The sequence below is a fragment of the Pygocentrus nattereri genome, chromosome 19 (genome assembly GCF_015220715.1).
Source record: "Pygocentrus nattereri isolate fPygNat1 chromosome 19, fPygNat1.pri, whole genome shotgun sequence".
NCBI lineage: Eukaryota > Metazoa > Chordata > Actinopteri > Characiformes > Serrasalmidae > Pygocentrus > Pygocentrus nattereri.
The window spans coordinates 37,985,163-38,006,403 of NC_051229.1; the positions used below are offsets into that span (position 1 = coordinate 37,985,163).

Consider the following 21,241-nt stretch of genomic DNA (forward strand, 5'->3'; position numbering starts at 1 on the left):
TATTTGTAGATTTCTTTTTTGACTCTGGACTCCCTAAAATAGCCTTGGTTGCCCTGTTTCTACAGTCCTAGAATTGGCACTGGGTACAGCAAGCTGAATGGGAGGTCTTAGGCCTAAACTGTGGCTGCCTTCCATCACAGTCATTAACTCATTTATTCTGTGAGGACAGAAAAGTGAGAGGTTGAGCAAATCTCTCCAACTTCAACTCCAGCGACTAAAGCCAAAGACAACTTCCACTGCAAATCTGTTATTGAGGAGGTCTTAGACTCATAATGCCTCTTTCAAAGCATCTCAGAGCAGCCAGTAAGCCGGTCCAAAGCTTATCGAGTCTGGCTGCACGCACTTAATTCCTTATCTCTCCAAACACGTCGCTGGGGCCCGGCGTAGTTTTAGGAAACTCAATAATTGCCAAAAGCTGCTAATGTACTAACACTGTATGAATCGAGCAGGGGGCAAAAATATTTACGCTGCGGTATCGGAGCGGGGTTCCGGCCTCTCACCTACGAGCTGAAATTTCCACTTATTGTACAGCTCTGGCCAACAACGTAATCAGCACGGGTGCCCCATTGTTTGAGTGGAGTTGACATAAATTTACACTTGGCCAGTCATCACACACATGAAACTGCCAGCGTGAACCTGATTGGCTCTCCTTTATCTCATTGACTCAACACGCATCACACCCACACAGGTCAACGAGGACGAAAACTGTACGAGCGAGAGGTGACGGTCCACACGAGTGCATTAAACTGAGCTGCTTGGACAGCACAGCCAATCTTCATGCAATAATAATCATAACATAATCTTTTAAGACTACCTCAGCACTGTGCTACTGACAGAGGCTTTGGATTCATGTTCATTCAATTCAATTCATAGCAGGAACTAAAGTTTACAACAGTTTCTGTTTGACCTTCAAGAGGTTTCCAGATCTTTCTTGTCCAAATCACATAAATAATGCAAAAACTGCTTTTTGGGTTACTCACCTGGTTTTGGGGGCTTGGCACCTGCTCCTGCGGTTAGAAGGAAACAAACAAACATTAGCAATTTATTATGAATTTATTGTGCAACAAGTAGAAAAATAATACAGTTCAGTGTGGTTTCTGATATAAAGTAGGTCATCTATGTATAATACAATAAAGTCATAGACCACCCTTCATTGATTTAATTGCCTGTCAATGCAGCCATTTAATATATGTTATTCAGGAGGTATTCCTGAGGAGATTAGATATAAGATAATCCACTGGCTTAAGGAATTGGGGCTCCTAACAACCACCTGGAAGACCTGGTAGACCCCAGAACTACCCCATTAGATAAACAGCTCTTAAAGCTTTCATCTTTGAGAGAGAGGAGAACATCAAGCTGCCTCAGATCTGAAAACATCCACAGGTGTTTCTGTCCATCCTTCCACTGTTAGAAGACCACTCAGCACTATGGGTTTGAAAGGAATAGTAGATGTTCAAGAAGAACCTCACCGAGAAAAGGAGATGGACACATCAAACAAAGAAGCTGAACAATGGACTGACCACCGCAGAGTCCAGACCTCAACACCACTGAGTGGGCTTGATCACTTCAGAAAATCATGAACCAGCTTCTAAGACTGAACTTTGGAGGAGTGTCTGCAGGAGTTGTTGAGGTTTCTGAGTGACTTCCTATTAAATATAACTGAAGGAAGTCTCTGACTAGCACAGTATTGCAAGACACACAAAATGTCCAAAAGTATTCAGACAGGTCTTTTGATAAGTAAATTCAGCTAGGTTGGTGACCTCCATAGAAATGCACTGTCCAATAGGATGGGACACTCTGGAGAACCCTAAGGTCACCATGCCCAATGCCAAGCGTGGGCTAGAGGGGTATAAAGCCCCCTAGCATTGGGCTGTGGAGCAGTGGAGTGATGTTCTCTGGAGTGACGGAGCTCCATCCAGTACCTTTGGGATGAGCTGGAGTGATCTGGAACTGACCATCCAGCATCACTACCTGACCTCACTAATGCTCAACCAGATCTTCACAGCAATGTTCCAACATCTAGTGTAAAGCCTTCCCAGGAGAGTAGAGGCTGTTACTGCAGCAAAGGGAGACAAACTCCCTCTCTTTTGACTTAGAGAGAGTCTCTTTGACTTTTACACATACAACTTAAGCCATTTCTACAAAAGAGAAAAGTATGTGAAGAACACTTACCAGCTCCTAGACCTCCTGCACCCAATCCAGCACCAAGTCCACCAGCGCCCAGGCCTCCAACACCAGTTCCATATCCTCCTGTTGATTGAAACATGTTAGTTTTCTCACTATTATTATGACTTTTGTTGTCCACAGCTATTCCGATTCATACCTGAATCTTTTCTGATGTCATGCAACACACTTTTCTCAGATATTACCACCCTGTTTTACTATACTGGATAAAATCTGACTGGACTTTGGATTTCATATGAGTGGGAGGAACTGTGAGGTAGCATTACTACCTTTAAATGGCTCAAGTGCTGTTACAGTCCATTAGCAGAACAGTAGCCATGCTGCCCACTGCAGAGGAGTTACTGTTGCTGTTGAGTTTACTGTGTGTGACAGTGAGCGAGGAAGAGTCCAAGTATGCAATGAATTTTCCACAGTCGGTGGGAGATTAGAGACGAGAGATTAAAAAGTGCCAGGCAGGCCAAACATAACAGCCCATATGCCTCTAGAAGCCACTTGGTCAGGACTGGGGAAGAGCTCCAAGGTGGCATTTGTGATTATACCCTGCAGTCCTGTTTACAGCAGTCTGGGTAACACTTTCCTTTTCACTTAAATTCCTGCACAATTAAATGGTTGAGATGTAAACAGAGTCATTCAGAGCGGTTTGGTGTGAAACGCTCTGTTCTAGAGAAACTTACCGAGTCAGAATTATTCACAGTGCTGGTGATAGGAACCAGACATCCACCTCTAAAAGCTCCCTCACAGAAAGTTATTACATTAAGCTTTTAGCCTAAAACATACTTTTTAAATGGTGTTCACCACTATTTGTCCATCATCAACATTCCATACAAACTCAGAAGACTCGTCTAGGTTCTCTGGTGGTTCTGGATGGTAAATAAAGTGTCTATATTTGTGTTGTAGTCATGGCGACCCCTGGTTCCTATCACCACCACTGTAAAGGCACCTGAACCACTTCACACCAAACCAACCATCAACCATTTTAATGAATCAGTTGAATTTTCTTTTACGTTCTAGGTATTAACCAGGTAAATTTGTTCAGATTAAGACATGCTAGATAATTAGGTCATGCTTTATTTGGATAGTCCACTTTAAATGCTTTCTAGATATATTATTTTACTTTTAAGTTACATTTAAATAAGTATCTACTAAATTCAGTTTAATTCTCTTTAACTCTAATCCTGGCTCTAATCCTAACCTTAACCTTATTCTCAACTCCAAAACCTGATCCCAACCCTTACCCTGGTCCTACCCCTAACCCTACCACTGTTTAGTATCAACTGAGTTTCAACAGATAGTTTGTTAACAGTCAGAACATGTGTAGAGAGACCATAGTGGACTGTCCAAATACAGCGAGATTGATAGTTATTTTAGGTGACATGATGATTAAATACAAGAACAGAAAGAGTTCCTGATGTGTTCCTCAGAGTCATTATGGCGTGCAACAGTTCAATCTGCTAGTTTAAAGGCTTTTTCAGAAAAGAATCAGACCATATTTTGATGTAATCATGATGCCAAAACTGGCAAAACAAGCAATGTTTAAAAAACAGGTCAATGAATTGAATTAACTAAGCCACAGAGACAGAACCAGAATGGCTGTTTCATTATCCCCTCACTGTACCTTCACATCCAACATCCCAGTTTAACTTCTGCCTACATGCTGGCTGTTTCTAATAGAATGGTCAGTAGACACAAGGTATGTGTATTAAACAATGGTGGACAGTAACTCAGTAAATGTAATCCGTTACTTAAGTAGTTTTTTTGGTATCTGTACTGAAGTTTCTCCATTCTGGGCGACTTTTTACTTCCACTCCACTACATTTTGAGAAATCTGTCGTTCCTTTTGGTTTCTGTGTGTATAAAAACGTAACATGTCAAAACGAAAGAAGCGCAAAGCCAGAGCACCAATCAGGGCCCAGCGGTCACTTTGTTTAGAGCTGGTTTTGACCTGTTGGTCATACCGACCCAGTGCAGCACGCGGTTCAACGTCAGCGCAGCAGCGTAAAACTTTGGGAGAGTCTGTTCAACATAAATGATGAACTAACCTAACTTTGTGTAAATAGAGCTCAATATAGAAATATGTCCACATATGCAGTCGAGACTGACGCGGCTTTTTTCTGAATTTCTACAAACACCATTTCATTTTATAGTAAATGAGTTTGGGCTGGTTTATGTTTATGAACAGACGCCTACAGATCAACATAGTAAAGGAGCTCATCTGTGATCCTGAGTTTAAAGCCAGTTTTTATTCAACTTAAACTTGGAACTAAGTTGTAAATAAATCGGAAACTGAAACTTTGCTTGTGTGTAAAAAGTGATTTCAGAGCCACTCGGTTCTCCCTGATGGAAACTGTTTACCTTCAGTGTTTTGTGCTTCTGATCATTTTAATAGACGTCAGCGTCACTAATTAATGACGTTCTATTAAAAGACTGGTTTACCAAGAGAGACGCTGGAGGACTTTCACCTGAAATGAGTTCATGAAGCCAGTCTGGTTATAAAAATGATAACAGGACATCAGAGCCAGAATTACTCTTTTAGTACTTTTACTTTATACTTAAGTACATTTGAAGGGAAATACTTTAGTACTTTTACTCAAGTGGAGGTCTAAAGGGAGGAACTTCTACTTTTACCGTCGGAATATTTTAACTTGGGGTCTCGACTTTAACTCAAGTACATGGTTTGTGTACTTCATCCACCACTGGTATTAAATAGACCAGCAACACAGCGCTCATGCTTTAATGATGGACATTTTATTGCTTAATAGTGAAATAGTTGGGCTCTAAATGTGAGAACCTACCTCCAGCTTTGGCCGGTTTGAAGGGGACCCCACCAGCACCTATTAAAATACAATGCAACAAAATGAGTTATGCTTCATGGCAGAGTACCACTTGACTTCTTTTTTTCTTTTTAACTCTCCCTGGTGTTGGTGTGGAAGCACAGCTTAGATCATCCGTTTGTGCTGCGTCGAACGGTGGCCGTCCCGGAATAATGACTTCACGGGGTCTGTGCTGGACCAGGGAGCTTTAAATCTTGAGCAAGCACGGTGAATACAGTGGTGGACACTCATAATGTTCATGCTGTATTTCACAGGGATTTACGACTTTGTGAAAATTATGGGTATGGTTTATCCAGATGGAAAAGCAACAAATGGATAAACTGAACCATCTTCTGTCGCGGTGTTTGACAGCAGTGAGAAGCAGGGTCAGCAGGTGCGTTTATAAACAAGAATCAGGTTTTATCATGTGGAGTATGGATCATAGCTGGATCAACGTAAGGAGACCGTTGTCTTTTGTGTGCTTGATGCTCATTATAATACAAGTTTGACTGTATTTACACTGCGCTGTGCGGTGTGTTGCAGTGACAATGCTGATAAACATTAAGCTTGGTTCAGTTTTGGAACTCTACTCGTAGAAACAGGAAAAAAACATAACTTAGCATGATTTTTTAATGATAATAGGATATATTTGTGCTTGATTTGTAAGCTCCAGGTACCCATTACATTGTGTTAAAATTTAATGATGAACGGATCAACAGAAATGGTTAATAATCACTTGTTATTTTAACTTCCATACCAAGAAGTTTTGATTCTGGAGATACAAGGTTTTGCTCTCAAAAGATGACCTGTTTATCTGAGAGATCTCTGTCTGTTTATCTGAGAGATCTCTGGCTGTTTATCTGAGAGATCTCTGTCTGTTTATCTGAGAGATCTCTGTCTGTTTATCTGAGAGATCTCTGGCTGTTTACCTGAGAGATCTCTGTCTGTTTACCTGAGAGATCTCTGTCTGTTTATCTGAGAGATCTCTGTCTGTTTATCTGAGAGATCTCTGGCTGTTTATCTGAGAGATCTCTGTCTGTTTATCTGAGAGATCTCTGGCTGTTTATCTGAGAGATCTCTGTCTGTTTATCTGAGAGATCTCTGGCTGTTTACCTGAGAGATCTCTGGCTGTTTACCTGAGAGATCTCTGTCTGTTTATCTGAGAGATCTCTGTCTGTTTATCTGAGAGATCTCTGTCTGTTTATCTGAGAGATCTCTGGCTGTTTATCTGAGAGATCTCTGTCTGTTTATCTGAGAGATCTCTGGCTGTTTATCTGAGAGATCTCTGTCTGTTTATCTGAGAGATCTCTGTCTGTTTATCTGAGAGATCTCTGTCTGTTTATCTGAGAGATCTCTGGCTGTTTACCTGAGAGATCTCTGTCTGTTTATCTGAGAGATCTCTGTCTGTTTATCTGAGAGATCTCTGGCTGTTTATCTGAGAGATCTCTGGCTGTTTACCTGAGAGATCTCTGGCTGTTTACCTGAGAGATCTCTGGCTGTTTATCTGAGAGATCTCTGGCTGTTTACCTGAGAGATCTCTGTCTGTTTATCTGAGAGATCTCTGTCTGTTTATCTGAGAGATCTCTGGCTGTTTACCTGAGAGATCTCTGTCTGTTTATCTGAGAGATCTCTGTCTGTTTATCTGAGAGATCTCTGGCTGTTTATCTGAGAGATCTCTGGCTGTTTACCTGAGAGATCTCTGGCTGTTTATCTGAGAGATCTCTGTCTGTTTACCTGAGAGATCTCTGGCTGTTTACCTGAGAGATCTCTGTCTGTTTATCTGAGAGATCTCTGTCTGTTTATCTGAGAGATCTCTGGCTGTTTATCTGAGAGATCTCTGTCTGTTTACCTGAGAGATCTCTGGCTGTTTACCTGAGAGATCTCTGTCTGTTTACCTGAGAGATCTCTGGCTGTTTATCTGAGAGATCTCTGGCTGTTTACCTGAGAGATCTCTGTCTGTTTATCTGAGAGATCTCTGGCTGTTTACCTGAGAGATCTCTGTCTGTTTATCTGAGAGATCTCTGTCTGTTTATCTGAGAGATCTCTGGCTGTTTACCTGAGAGATCTCTGTCTGTTTATCTGAGAGATCTCTGTCTGTTTATCTGAGAGATCTCTGGCTGTTTACCTGAGAGATCTCTGGCTGTTTATCTGAGAGATCTCTGTCTGTTTACCTGAGAGATCTCTGTCTGTTTATCTGAGAGATCTCTGTCTGTTTATCTGAGAGATCTCTGGCTGTTTACCTGAGAGATCTCTGGCTGTTTATCTGAGAGATCTCTGTCTGTTTATCTGAGAGATCTCTGGCTGTTTACCTGAGAGATCTCTGTCTGTTTATCTGAGAGATCTCTGGCTGTTTACCTGAGAGATCTCTGTCTGTTTATCTGAGAGATCTCTGGCTGTTTACCTGAGAGATCTCTGGCTGTTTACCTGAGAGATCTCTGTCTGTTTATCTGAGAGATCTCTGGCTGTTTATCTGAGAGATCTCTGTCTATCTACAGCTAATTAAAATACTGTGACCACTGATTACACTGATTAAAATATCCTGACCACTGATTACACTGATTAAAATATCCTGACCACTGAATAAATTGATTAAAATATCTTGACCACTGATTACAGCTAATTAAAATATCCTGACCACTGATTACAACTAATTAAAATATCTTGACCATTGATTACACCAATTAAAATATCCTGACCACTGGTTACACTGATTAAAATATCCTGACCACTGATTACACTGCTAAAAATATCCTGACCACTGATTAAAACTAATTACAATATCCTGACCACTGATTACACCAATTAAAATATCCTGACCACTGATTACACTGATTAATATATCCTGACCACTGATTACAACTAATTAAAATATCCTGACCACTGATTATACTGATTAAAATATCCTGACCACTGATTACACCAATTAAAATATCCTGACCACTGATTACAACTAATTAAAATATCCTGACCACTGATTATACTGATTAAAATATCCTGACCACTGAATAAATTGATTAAAATATCTTGACCACTGATTACAGCTAATTAAAATATCCTGACCACTGATTACAACTAATTAAAATATTCTGACCACTGATTAAACCGATTAAAATATCCTGATCACTGATTACACCAATTAAAATATCTTGACCATTGATTACACCAATTAAAATATCCTGACCACTGGTTACACTGATTAAAATATCCTGACCACTGATTACACTGATAAAAATATCCTGACCACTGGTTAAAACTAATTACAATATCCTGACCACTGATTACACCAATTAAAATATCCTGACCACTGATTATACTGATTAAAATATCCTGACCATTGACTACACTGATTAAAATATGCTGACCACTGATTACACTGATTGAAATATCCTGACCAATGATTACAACTAATTAAAATATCCTGACCACTGATTATACTGATTAAAATATCCTGACCACTGATTATACTGATTAAAATATCCTGACCACTGAGTACAGCTGATTAAAATATCCTGACCACTGATTATACTGATTAAAATATCCTGACCACTGATTACACTGATTGAAATATCCTGACCAATGATTACAACTAATTAAAATATCCTGACCACTGATTATACTGATTAAAATATCCTGACCACTGATTATACTGATTAAAATATCCTGACCACTGACTACACTGATTAAAATATCCTGATCACTGATTACACTGATTAAAATATCCTGACCACTGATTACACTGATTAAAATATCCTGACCACTGATTACACTGATTAAAATATCCTGATCACTGATTACACCGATTAAAATATCCTGACCACTGATTACAGCTAATTAAAACACCCTGACCACTGATTACACTGATTAAAATATCCTGACCATTGATTACACCAATTAAAATATCCTGGCCTCTGATTACCACTAATAAAAATATGCATTCATTGCCACTGATTAAAATACCTTGACAATGGATTAAAAGACGCTGACCACTGATTAAGATACCCTCACTAGTGTCAGTCTGAGTGCTAACATGTTCTTCTGCATGACTCGCAGATTCGGCGAGGTCAGTGAATTTCTGTGTGCTGTGCTAAGGTGAATCTTATTTCTGGTTCTAAGAGGGTTTGAGGCAAACCTGGGTAAAGTCCAGCACCTGGAACCACACCTCCACCTGGAACTCCTCCAGCTCCCACTCCCGCAGGCAAATACACTCCTGAAAGACAGAAAGAACCATTCTACTTATTACAGTGGAACCCCACTCTTAGAAAACATCAGGCAGTTTATTGTGAAATCTGAAGAACCATTTTAAAGGCTGAAGAACCTGCACATAATGTACAGGCTTGGGAGCGCTTAAAGGAGGTGTAGAACCTGCTGAAGCTTAAAGATCCTGCACATCTTGTAAAGTTTCTGCATCAGTTAAAGAGCATGAAGAACCTGTTTGAAAGGTTAAAGAACCACCTTATATTGTCATGTATACCAGTTAGAAGGTGGGAAGAACCGTTGGATTACAGATCCTCCACTTAATGTAAAGTACACCAATTTCAAATATATGAAACCCTTTCTTAAATGTTAAAGAACCTCCACATCACGTTAAGGTCCTACACCAATTGAAAGCCATGTAGACCCTTTTTGAAGATTAAAGAACCCCCCCCCCCCCACACACACACACACACACACACAATGGTTTCGTATGAATTAAATGGTGCAAAGAACCTCCACATACAGTGATGGTTCTATGCCAATTCAAGACTTATCCTGGAACTGTATGTCCAAGCCATTTAGGACCACTTAGAACCATTTAGGAACCTTCTTTCTGAAGAATATAGGTAGCATCACCTTTTATCATTTGGTAGAAGATTCTGTGTTGCAATAACATTTTGTGAGTTGGAGCCCAAGAAAAATAATCCTCTCATCCACCCGAGCGAGTGCTGTGTTGTGTCACTGCAGCGCAGATGTGTTTTCGGAGAGCCCGTGGACGAATTCTCAGAACGCTGAAGGCATCTGAACAACTTCTTCCAAAGTAAGGGCCTTTGGCTGAAGCTTGGAGGTAATCACGGTCAGTTTGTGATATGGCAAACTCATAGCTAAACAAAGAGAGGGCGGGAAAATGGCCTGTGCTGCTCGGAGACTGCTGGCCGCTTCCCTGAGGGACCTGTGAGCTCAGACGGCGGTTATGAAGTTGTATTTTGAAGGCAAGCCTGGTTTGCATCAGAGGGACTGTATGGAAAGCGAGAGTGAGTCTTACGCTGATGGAGATTATATTTAATGGGCTTTACATGTGTTTGGAGGCCAATTAATCTAAGCCATATGTCAAGGCCACTGAAGTGCTTATTAGGAATGATCTGGCACTTATACACTGGTTACAGAATGCAGGAGAGAACATATGGGTGATAAGGGTTCTTTGCACTGTCATAGAAGAACCACCACTGGTTCTTGCATGACTGCCTAAAAAAACTAGTTTCTGAAGAGAATCGTTTCTGTAAACCACCACACAATTGAAAAGACTTTACGTCATGTGAAGGTTCTTGAAACCTTTCAAAGGTTCTGCATGTTCACAAAAAAAAAGGTTTTCAGGAACACAAAAGTGGTTCCTCTTCGGCATTGGTCAAAGAACCCTGTGTGGCACTTTTTTAAGAGTACAGAAAGATACCAAACAAAGGTTATTTGCACGATCTGATGCAGATCTGTGCTGCAGAACAACCGCTTTCAGTTCCCTGAAAAAGCTTAATTCTCTAATTTATAAATGAGCAGTGTTAGTATGAAGAATGTTTTTGAAGTTGAAAGATCCTCCATATAAGGTTAAGGGTCTAGGAAGATATAGAACCTTAACATAACCTGCAGGTTCTTTAAACTTTTAAAAGGTGTTTCACACTTATGAGCTTATGGTTCTATATAGCAGCAAAAGGAGGTTTTCTATTGTTACAAGCTTGACATAATGACAGCAGAACCCCTTTTGCTGCTATATAGAACTTTTTTCAAAAAGGTTAGATATGGAAAAATACATTCTCCATCAATACACTATATTTCCAAAACTATTCGCTCATCTGGCTTCACATGCATATGAACTTAAGTGAGATCCCATTCTTAATCTATAGGGTTTAATATGATGTTGGCCCACCCTTTGCAGCTATAACAGCTTCAGCTCTTCTGGGAAGGCTTTCCACAATGGTTAGGAGTGTGTTACCATGAAGTGGTCGGCCACGTAAAATGACAGAGCGGGGTCAGCAGATGTTGAGGCAAATAGTGCGCAGAGGTCGCCAACTTTCTGCAGAGTCAATCGCTACAGACCTCCAAACATGTAGCCTTCAGATCAGCTCAAGAACAGCATAGTAAGCTTCATGGAATGGGTTTCCAAGGCTGAGCAGCTGCATCCAAGCCTTACATCACCAAGTGCAATGCAAAGTGTGCACTCTAGAGCAGTGGAGATGTGTTCTCTGGAGTGACCAATCACGCTTCTCCATCTGGCAATCCAATGGACGAGTCTGGGTTTGGCGGTTGCCAGGAGACGGTACTTGTCTGACTGCATTGTGCTGAGTGTAAAGTTTGGTGGAGGGGGGATCATGGTGTGGGGGTGTGTTTCAGGAGTTGGGCTCGGCCCCTTAGTTCCAGTGAAAGGAACTGTTAATGCATCAGCACCACCAACTTTGTGGGAACAGTTTGGGGACGGCCCCTTCCTGCTCCTACATGACTGCACACCAGTGCACAAAGCAAGTCCATAAAGACGTGGATGAGCCAGTTTGGTGTGGAAGAACTTGACTGGCCTGCACAGAGTCCTGACCTCAACCCGACAGAACACCTTTGGGATGAATTAGAGCGGAGACTGTGAGCCAGGCCTTCTCGTCCAACATCAGTGTCTGACCTCACAAGTGCTTCTGGAAGAATGGTCCCAAAAATTCCCATAAACACTCCCAACCCTGGTGGAAATCCTTCCCAGAAGAGTTCAAGCTGTTATAGCTGCAAAGGGTGGGCCGACATCATATTAAACCCTATATAAGAAATGGGATGTCACTCAAGTTCATGTGCTTGTGAAGGTAGATGAGCAAATACTTTTGGCAATATAGTGTATGTCAAGCTTGTAACAAAAGCAGAACCCTTTTTGGTGCTATATAGAACCCTTTTTAATCTTAAAAAATATTTTACCATGCAAATGATTCTTTGAATATTCATGGTTGTACATAGAACCATTGTCTTTACTAATGAACCCCTTTTATGTCAAGCTTGGAACAATAAAAAACATTTTGTTGCTGTATAGAACTATTTTTAAATATGTTAGAAAATGGAACCTATAGAATCTATAGCACAGTCTGAAGAACCATTTCACCATGCAACAGGTTCTTGTTGTGTGTTCATGGTACTAAATAGAACCACTGTCTTTACTAAAGAACTCATGAAGAACCTTCTTTTTCCAGGTGATAAACTGGCAACTCAATATAAAAGCGTTTAAGCTCTTCAAGCTGAAGAGCCTTCACTCTCACCTCTGCTTCTATTTTTAAAGACCGGTCAGATCCTCCGTGTTCCTTGTGAGAAAAACAAGAGAGCAGAAGAACAACTCTGGCTCTGAGAACCATCACTAAGTGAGGTGTTACAGTTAGAGCTACAGGGAGTTTCAGTTCTGGCCTGGCCCTAACAAATGAGGCAATGATGAAATGGAACAACAGAGCTTCATTTAAGATTGCGGTCAAGTTCATTCCTGCTGGAAACTTAATATAAACTGTGAACATGTTTCCTGAACAAGGCGAAGAAATTGCCTCAGCTTTGCTAAAGGAAAGAGGCTCTGCAAGGACACACCAGATCTAGAATGCACAAATCCCAAATCACAAAACAAAACCCCGATTAAAATGCACAAAAAGAAATGTTTAGTCTGAAGATGGACTGCTTTTTTGTCCAGAAGAGGGGAAAAAAGTGGTCAGCTCAGAACCCTGTGCCAACTGGGACTGTGTCTTCACAACGTCACGGCACTTTTCGAAGGAGTTTATGACTTTGTGTTTTCGCAAAGCTGTTTCCGTGGGGGGAACTGGGGGCTTTGCAAAATATCCTTTATTTGAACAAGCATGGCCGACTTGTCCTCGGAAAACAGATGAGCTCATCGGCGATGGAGCCGGAGGGAAGATGCTCTTCAAGAGCTCTCCTGGACACAGCGAGGGACTTGGAAAGCCGGGAAGTGATCGGGTTTCGTGGTGCTTGCAAGGTCACAGCGGGGTTTCAGATACCTCGGCCCTCCTTCGTAAAAGAAATGGTACTTGCCATCATTGATGTTGTGGTTTCTGCCTCTCTATCTCAGCTAGAAGAACGTGTGATCATTTTAACATTGCTCTTCGGTGCCTCCTAGTGGCCATTTCACAGGCACTCTTAAAAACAGGAAATGTTGGATTTACTCAAAAACTCCACACAATGGACTTAAGTAGCTTCTAAGACACTTGTGAAATCTGAAATTTTGCAATCTCTTGTGAAAACACTGCTTCGATCATGTCGACGACTTGCTTTGGTGCTTGAAATGGGCTTAACAAAGCAGTGGAATGTATGTTCTCTTCAGCAGCCGTAAACTCTCTGCACGGCATTTCTCACGAGTCTCTGATGTGGACTGAATGAAGAATGAAGGGTTTCTGGTGTGACGGTCAGTCCTTAATGATTTCCTGTGTCCATTGGTCAGTTTCACACAGAATGTAGATGGACACACGAATCCACCAGTTTCAGATGGTGAGAGGCAGATGACATGTATCTCAGCCCCTCTTCATAGGCTCATAACTCCAGATGTGAGTCTCCTATGATCTCGAGATAAGATGGAATGGAACGGCTGACATTAGAGATTCAGGAAATCATTTAACTGGATTTCTGCATCATCACTAAGATATTAACAGAAACACCTGATTTGATATGCTGACATGTTTATCGACTCCAGAGGGTTAAAATGATTAGTAGAAAATTATTATTAAGTTAAAAGGTTTAAATTTGAATCACCTCATTTTATGAAGTTATTACTGTGTAACTGAGCTGCTGTAGAATTATGCTCAGCAGAGGGAGGTAACACAAAAAGAGGAAGTAAAGAAGTATGCTAATAGATGCAGGAGCCAATAGGGAATAAGATTACACTGACCAAACAAACACTTCTCAAATAAACCCGACAGCTCACTTACTTCCAACAACATAAGTGACTCAGTTTCATGAGTCATGCTTTTGTTCAGTGAAATCAATAACAGAAGACTGATTTTAACCAAAAACAGAGTGGGTTTCAATGTTTTGAATGGAAATCAACTCGCATATTTTGAATTAGTCATCAAATAAAGTACATCTAAATGCTGTGACTCTGTGTTGAGCTGCTAGCGAGCAATAGCCGTGTTTACATGCAGCCTAATAATCTGTTAATAATCCAACTAATAGCTCAATTGGAATAGAAAATGTACATGTATACACCTCAATCGGAATAGTCTAGTCTGATTGAGGCCATTTGGCATACAATTTCTCTCCGATTGAACAAGGTGGGTAATCCTGTAAACAATCTGTAAAATAGAAGATTAATATCCGTGTAAACGCCTGAATCCGATTACATTCCCTATCGAAAAGTTTCAGTCCGTTCTGCATGTGCGTCGCGTCACAGTGAGAGTTTATACCGTTCAACACGGCGGAGCAGAAACTGGTCTGCAGAGGAGACGAAGTTCATGCTCTGATCTTTAAAAGACGGCGGTGGGACGGACGTCCAGCTTATGCGTCTCAGAGCACGACGTCTTCCTCTCGGCCTTCTTTAATGAGGACATGTGAAGGACGTTTTCCTGAGTCTGACGTCATTTTAAAGCAGCTAAAAACACAAGCACTGCTCACTGCTGCTCATCTCACTCTGACTGGACTCACGTGATGCTGGTTGTCATGGTAACGTTTACTCTAAGTGGTTCTCCACGTATACACATTATTTTGCATTGGATTATTTGTAGCGAGCATGTAAACAAAGATTTTCCATCAAATTGTTGAATAGAGTGAGCATAAACACCTCAGTCTGAATCAGTAATCATTTTTGACGTTTTTCAGCTTTTGATATAATTTGAAAGTGCCTGCTGTTTTTTACATTGTGTGTAAATTTTATGATGAATGGACCAAAATGACTTGGAAAAAACATTCTGGCTCCATTGACTTACACTGAAAGTAATTTTTTTCCTTCTCCTGTAAAGTTACTGTTTTGGAGATACAAGGTTTTGCTCCAACAATAGCGATATGTGAATATTAAGACAAATAATATCATCAACAGTAATAATATTATCATATTATGTCATTAAAAACCTTAGTGTGATCTACATTATAAATATTTTTGCTAAATACCATAATAATAATAATAATAATAGTGAAAAAGGAATGACTATTAATAACTGTTATGCAACAAGATCAACAAATCATCATAATGCAGTAAAAAGATTCCAGAAATTGTTTCATAACTGACTATAAATAAACAAAACAACATTTTAGCTATTTTAGCTTTAATTAGAGTTTTACGCTGTAATATTCAAGTCTATAATAACTGATATGTGGCAGATCTTTTTAACTTAGCTATTTACTTTTTTCAGTAATCATCCCATGACCCCCAAAATATCTTTCAAAAAGTGGACAGAGGACCCATCCCCCACCCCCACCCCTCAAATTTGCACCAGTGCTAACTATTATGAATTTCTAGTAGGGCTGTACTGCTAAATTCAATACTATGGCCAGTCACGTCGACTCAGGACTGAGTCAAGTCTAGATTTCTTGGTCCATTCAAACTGTCTGGTGGGGCCATTTTAAAAGTGAGTTCTAACAAAATAAACAAAAGTATCATGGATTAGTTTTATTTTGCTACACCAGTTAAAACAAGTGTAATTATGTTATTATTACATGGTAACAATTACTATTGTTTTCACAAAAATGACTAAGACCATGATAAGCCCAACTACAAATACTACTGACTGTTCTGGGCTACAAGTATAATTGCTTGAAAATGATTATAAAACTAATAGGGTGAGAAGTTCGGTCATCCGGGAGGGACTCGGAGTAGAGCCGTTGCTTCTTCACGTCGAGAGGAGCCAGTTGAGGTGGTTCGGGCATCTTGTTAGGATGCCTCCTGGACGCCTCCCTTGGGAGGTGTCACAGGCAAGTCCACCTGGGAGGAGACCCCGGGGAAGACCCAGGACTATATCGCCCAGCTGGCCTGGGAGCGCCTCGGAATCCCTCCCAGGGAGCTAGTGGAAGTGGCTGGGGAAAGGGAGGTCTGGGCTTCCTTGCTCAGGATGCTGCCCCCGCAACCCGAACCCCGGAGAAGCGGAAGATAATGGATGGATGGATGGATGGATGGATGGATGGATGGATGGATGTTAACATTTTGTGGTTGTGGTAATGAGAATTATAGCACATATTAAGCCTTTAATTTATTAATTTAAGTTTGATTAATTACTCACTTCTATAATATAAGAGTAGCTCAGCCAGTTTGCACTGAAGTCCCGGTAGTTACGGAATAATGAGCCTTAGTATGTAATAAGTCTGGAATTTTAAGTGGTTGGAGGGTTCAGCCTTGGATACAGTACGCAAATTTTAATGGTTTACAAGAAGACCGTCTCACAATTTTTGACAGATTTTCATAAATTTTACAGTGACTGAAGAGCTGAGAACTACACTGCTTGTCACTGAATCCAACTGAACATCAAACTTGCATGAAAACACACGTTTTTCTCCAGGAGATGCCAGTCAGCAAACAAAACAACAGCTACAGAAGCTTTTTGCTGTTATTGTTTTGCACCACTGTTCATGCTAACAGACGCCCTCAAATGGAACTGGCTATCTATTCCAGTTAGACTTGTTCACCAAAAAACATTACTAGAGTCCAGATTTGATACACTACCAATCGGCCTGAAACTTGCTGAGGAGGCCTGACATCAGCATCCATCACAGTTCTCAGTTGTCTGTGCCAGCTGTAGGCACCAACTGCCCCAGCATAAAGACTGTGAATTGGGTAATGGATAAAATCACAGAAAAAAGTGAGTCATGCAGCGGAAAGTGTTTATTTTCCACGATGGAATGAATTAGAGAAAGCGCTGATACGGATCTCAAATAGACCTGACATAACATACTGTAGATGTACAATACAATAACCTTTCGGCCGGCCGGTCACCGGGCACTGAGACTCTGCCCTCCTGAGTTGGAGCCCTCTGACAGACGAAGAAGTGATTGTTTGCCATGGCAACCTCATTTCACAGTCAAAGGGAGGATTTCCTGTCTCTGTGTGAGAGGGGAGGGAGAGCGGGGCATGTTCTCAGACACCTGAGTCCATACAGACGAATGCAAAGCCCTCGCTAACCTCAATAGCTGCAGAGCAGAACCCGCAAAACATGCAAACTGGAAACCCTGTCAAGACCAATCAGAGGTCAGACTGTATATGCTTTTAATAACCACAACGGAATGTTGGGATTTTGGAGCAAGCGAAGGTCTCTGATGCAGTCGGATAAAAATCATAAAAATCATGAAAGCTAATCCCGCTGTTGGCCTGAGCTGGAGCTCAGAGAGTTTATGCTCTGGTTCAGTCACTTCTCCCTATTTAACCTTTTTCTTCCCAATCTGAGGGGTCCATTGACCTAAACATTCAGAGGTCTACAAAGCACAAACACAAACATCGCCATTTTATTTACCGTCTAAGACCACAAGTGAACCTACACAAATTTTTATAGCACATATTGATTTCTTCAGGGACTATTTTTTGTCTCACAACACCCTGCAAATTTTGTGTCCCTCCACCATGCATGGACTTTTAAGCCAAAATCGTTTCGAAACTATCGTAAAACAGTTATCAAGCAGTGAATTCATAACCATTTCATGTAGGAACTTTCTGTGGGGGAGCTTTTAGAGGTGGACGTCTGGTTCCTATCACCACCACTGTGAACAATTCTGACTTGCTAAGCTTCTCTAGAACGGAGCATTTCACACCAGACCACTTTGAAAGACTCTGCTTGCATTTTGACCATTTAATTATGCAGAAATGTGGCTTATATATTTAGTCTGTGAGATTGAACCATGTTTTAGTTTCACCCCATTTACAAATTGCTTTCGTCCTTTGTTTTGAGTGGGAAGCACTCACTGCGTTCAGCATGTTATGTTAAAGAGGCATTATGACTTACAAATGCTTACATCTCTTGCAAATAAATCGTGCCAGAATCTGTCAAAGAGAAAAATAAGTGACGCCAAGTTTCAGTGAAAACGTTCATATCAGAAAAACGTTTAATCAAGTCTTTTATGTTGTGATCCAATGCAATTATTATATTCAGTTTCACTGAATAGAAAACAAAACCTAACTGTAGAAAAATATAACACTAGAACCACATTTGGGTGTTCTGAGAGCATTTGTTATTTGATTGACACATGGGGGGAATAATTAGGGCTGTTTTGGTGACCTGTTTGGCAAATTAAATTAATAACTGGCGCTTTTATTTTACGAGACCACTTGATCCACGTCCAAGGCATGCACATGAACAAACGCAGGCTTACAGCATCCTTCAAAATGGCTCGCCTCATTACCAGTGACTGACACATTGTGCAAAGACGTTATGTGGAACACATTATTTGGGTAATGAGAACATTCGAATTAATTATTTATTCGGTACAATGTTTATACTTTCTCCTTGGACACTAATAGTGGGGGGGTTTAATACAGGCCAGTTAACACCATAGTAACACATACATAAACACAGCACCACTCAATCTGACCTTTATTAACAAAACTCTTAACGGGACTCCAGCTCTTAGAAGACTTGGACCTTAAGATACATCCACACATACCAACTACAGTAAATGAGCTCATTTTGTGGTCTGCTCAGAAATTTTTGGCTTTCATTTTCAGGTTTATATCTCAAAAGCTCAGAAGTCCTCGGAGGAACTTGTGCTACTGTTGAAAAGTTTGGAATCATTGTTTTCAATAAGATATAATTAATGTTGCAGAGCCATTAAGTATAAGTTACACTATACTGCCAAAAGTATTTGCTCACCCATCCAAATAATTGATTTCAGATGTTCCAATCAATTCCATGGCCACAGGTGTATAAAGCCGAGCCCCTAGGCCTGCAGACTGCTTCTACAGACATTAGTGAAAGAATGGGTCGCTCTCAGGAGCTCAGTGAATTCCAGCATGGTACCGTGATCGGACGCCACCTGTGCAGCAAGTCCAGTCGTGAAAGTTCCTCACTACTAAATATTCCACAGTCAACTGTCAGTGGGATTATAACAAAGTGGAAGTGATTGGGAACGACAGCAACTCAGCAATTCAGTGGTCGGTCACGTAAACTGACAAAATGTCAGCGGATGCTGAGGCGCATAGTGCGCAGAGGTCACCAACTTTCTGTAGACTCAATTGCTACAGACCTCCAAACTTCATGAGGCCTTCAGATCAGCTCAAGAACAGCGTAGAGAGCTTCATGGAATGGGTTTCCATGGCCGAGCAGCTGCATCCAAGCCTTACATCACCAAGCGCAATGCAAAGTGTGGAATGCAGTGGTGTAAAGCGCCGCCACTGGACTCTAGAGCAGTGGAGACGTGTTCTCTGGAGTGACCAATCGCGCTTCTCCATCTGGCAATCTGATGGACGAGTCTGGGTTTGGCAGTTGCCAGGAGACGGTACTTCAGTGTCTGACTACACTGTGCCAAGTGTAAAGTTTGGTGGAGGGGGGATCATGGTGTGGGGTTGTTTTTCAGGAGTTGGGCTCGGCCCCTTAGTTCTAGTGAAAATGAACTCTTAAAGCTTCAGCACCAAGAGATTTTGGACAATTTCATGCTCCCAACTTTGTGGGAACAGTTTGGGGACGGCCTCTTCCTGTTCCAACATGATTGCACCCCAGCGCACAAAGCAGGGTCCATAAAGACACGGATGAGCGAGTTTGGTGTTTAAGAACTTTGAGTCCTGACCTTAACCTGATAAAACACCTTTGGGATGAATTAGAGTGGAGACTGCAAGCTGTGTCTGACCTCACAAATGTGCTTCTGGAAGAACGGTCAAAAATTCCCATAAACGCACTCCTAACCCTTGTGGAAAGCCTTCCCAGAACAGGTGAAGCTGTTATAGCTGCAAAGGGTGGGCTGACATCACATTAAACCCTATGGATTAAGAATGGGACGTCATTCAGTTCATATGCGTGTGAAGCCAGACGATTGAATACTTTGGGCCATATAGTTGTATCACTGATTCAGGGGATAATTGTGAGGAGATTAGATATAATTCACACTTAAAAAAGAGTAGAGGAAATGGTTCTGTGTAGAACCATAACTGCTCAAAGAACCATGTGCATGATTGAACATTTTTTTTCCATTTTTTGGTGCCATACAGAATGCTTCTCATAAAGGTTCTATACAGAACCATATACATAGAACTTGCAAAGGAAATTGAACACATGGAGGGTGGTCCCTGACTTTTACGCATGTCTGTACATGCTTAAATACCACCTTTAGAGGGCGGCAGTGAGTAAAGTCATCAGTTGGAAGCTACTAAATATCGATAGCTAGAAAGCAAGATAGCTAAAATACTATAATCAACCTGTGCTTTAATAGTTGCATCCAAAAATAAACAATTACATTGTTAATCACAATTGTTTATATGGCAATTAATCATCAAGTAAAACTGAATCGACTGTGACAGGCCTATTCATATGCGATGGACAAAATACCTCAAATTTAAAAAGCGATGCCCGAATCTTGGTGGTCAAACAGCTAATCATAGGATTTTAAGTCAAGAAGTTGCTAGAAGTTACAGTTTAGTGTTTAATAGTGTTTACTTCAAATGGTAAATAAACCACTGTTTTACATTTTGGTGTCTAGTTTATATTTCAATCTACACAAGGCCTGGCAAACTGGGAACCTTCTGGGCAAAAGTGCTGTGAATATTAACATTTACCCTCCTGTAGCTGCTGATAAGCTAAATCAGGGGTGTTTAATGTGGCAGTGAGCTGAAGTGTGCAGTGTTCAGGCCCACGAGGAATGGAGTCTGACACACGTGGACATGTGGTCCACACTCTTTGGGCCTCATTCTCCAGTATCTTTCCAAATTTGCTCCTAAATGAGTTCTTGAGAAAGTTTCTAAGAAAAAGTCACGTTGCATTCACTGGTGAAACTGCATAAGTGGGTTTTAAGTAGACATTTCTTGGTGAACGGGGCCCATTGTTATTAATGAACAACCTTTATTAATATGCCAAGTTACAATTTACAACCATGTCACTGTGTTTGCACACTGTGAAATTAGACCTCTGCATTTAACCCGTCCGTGC

At 40.9% G+C, this 21,241-nt stretch overlaps 1 protein-coding gene across 4 annotated transcripts in view; it reads right to left on the reverse strand.

Annotated features, from left to right (window-relative positions):
- Positions 1 to 21,241, reverse strand: part of elna (elastin a) — a 139,199-nt gene that overhangs the window by 100,407 nt on the left and 17,551 nt on the right. For all 4 annotated transcript variants that reach the window (XM_037531044.1, XM_017691908.2, XM_037531046.1 and 1 more), the window contains exons 2-5: positions 9,124 to 9,201; positions 4,977 to 5,015; positions 2,173 to 2,250; positions 981 to 1,007 (exon numbers count right to left, since the gene is read on the reverse strand). In XM_037531044.1, the coding sequence (XP_037386941.1) occupies positions 981 to 1,007; positions 2,173 to 2,250; positions 4,977 to 5,015; positions 9,124 to 9,201 (222 nt within the window). The remainder of the gene's footprint in view (positions 1 to 980; positions 1,008 to 2,172; positions 2,251 to 4,976; positions 5,016 to 9,123; positions 9,202 to 21,241) is intronic.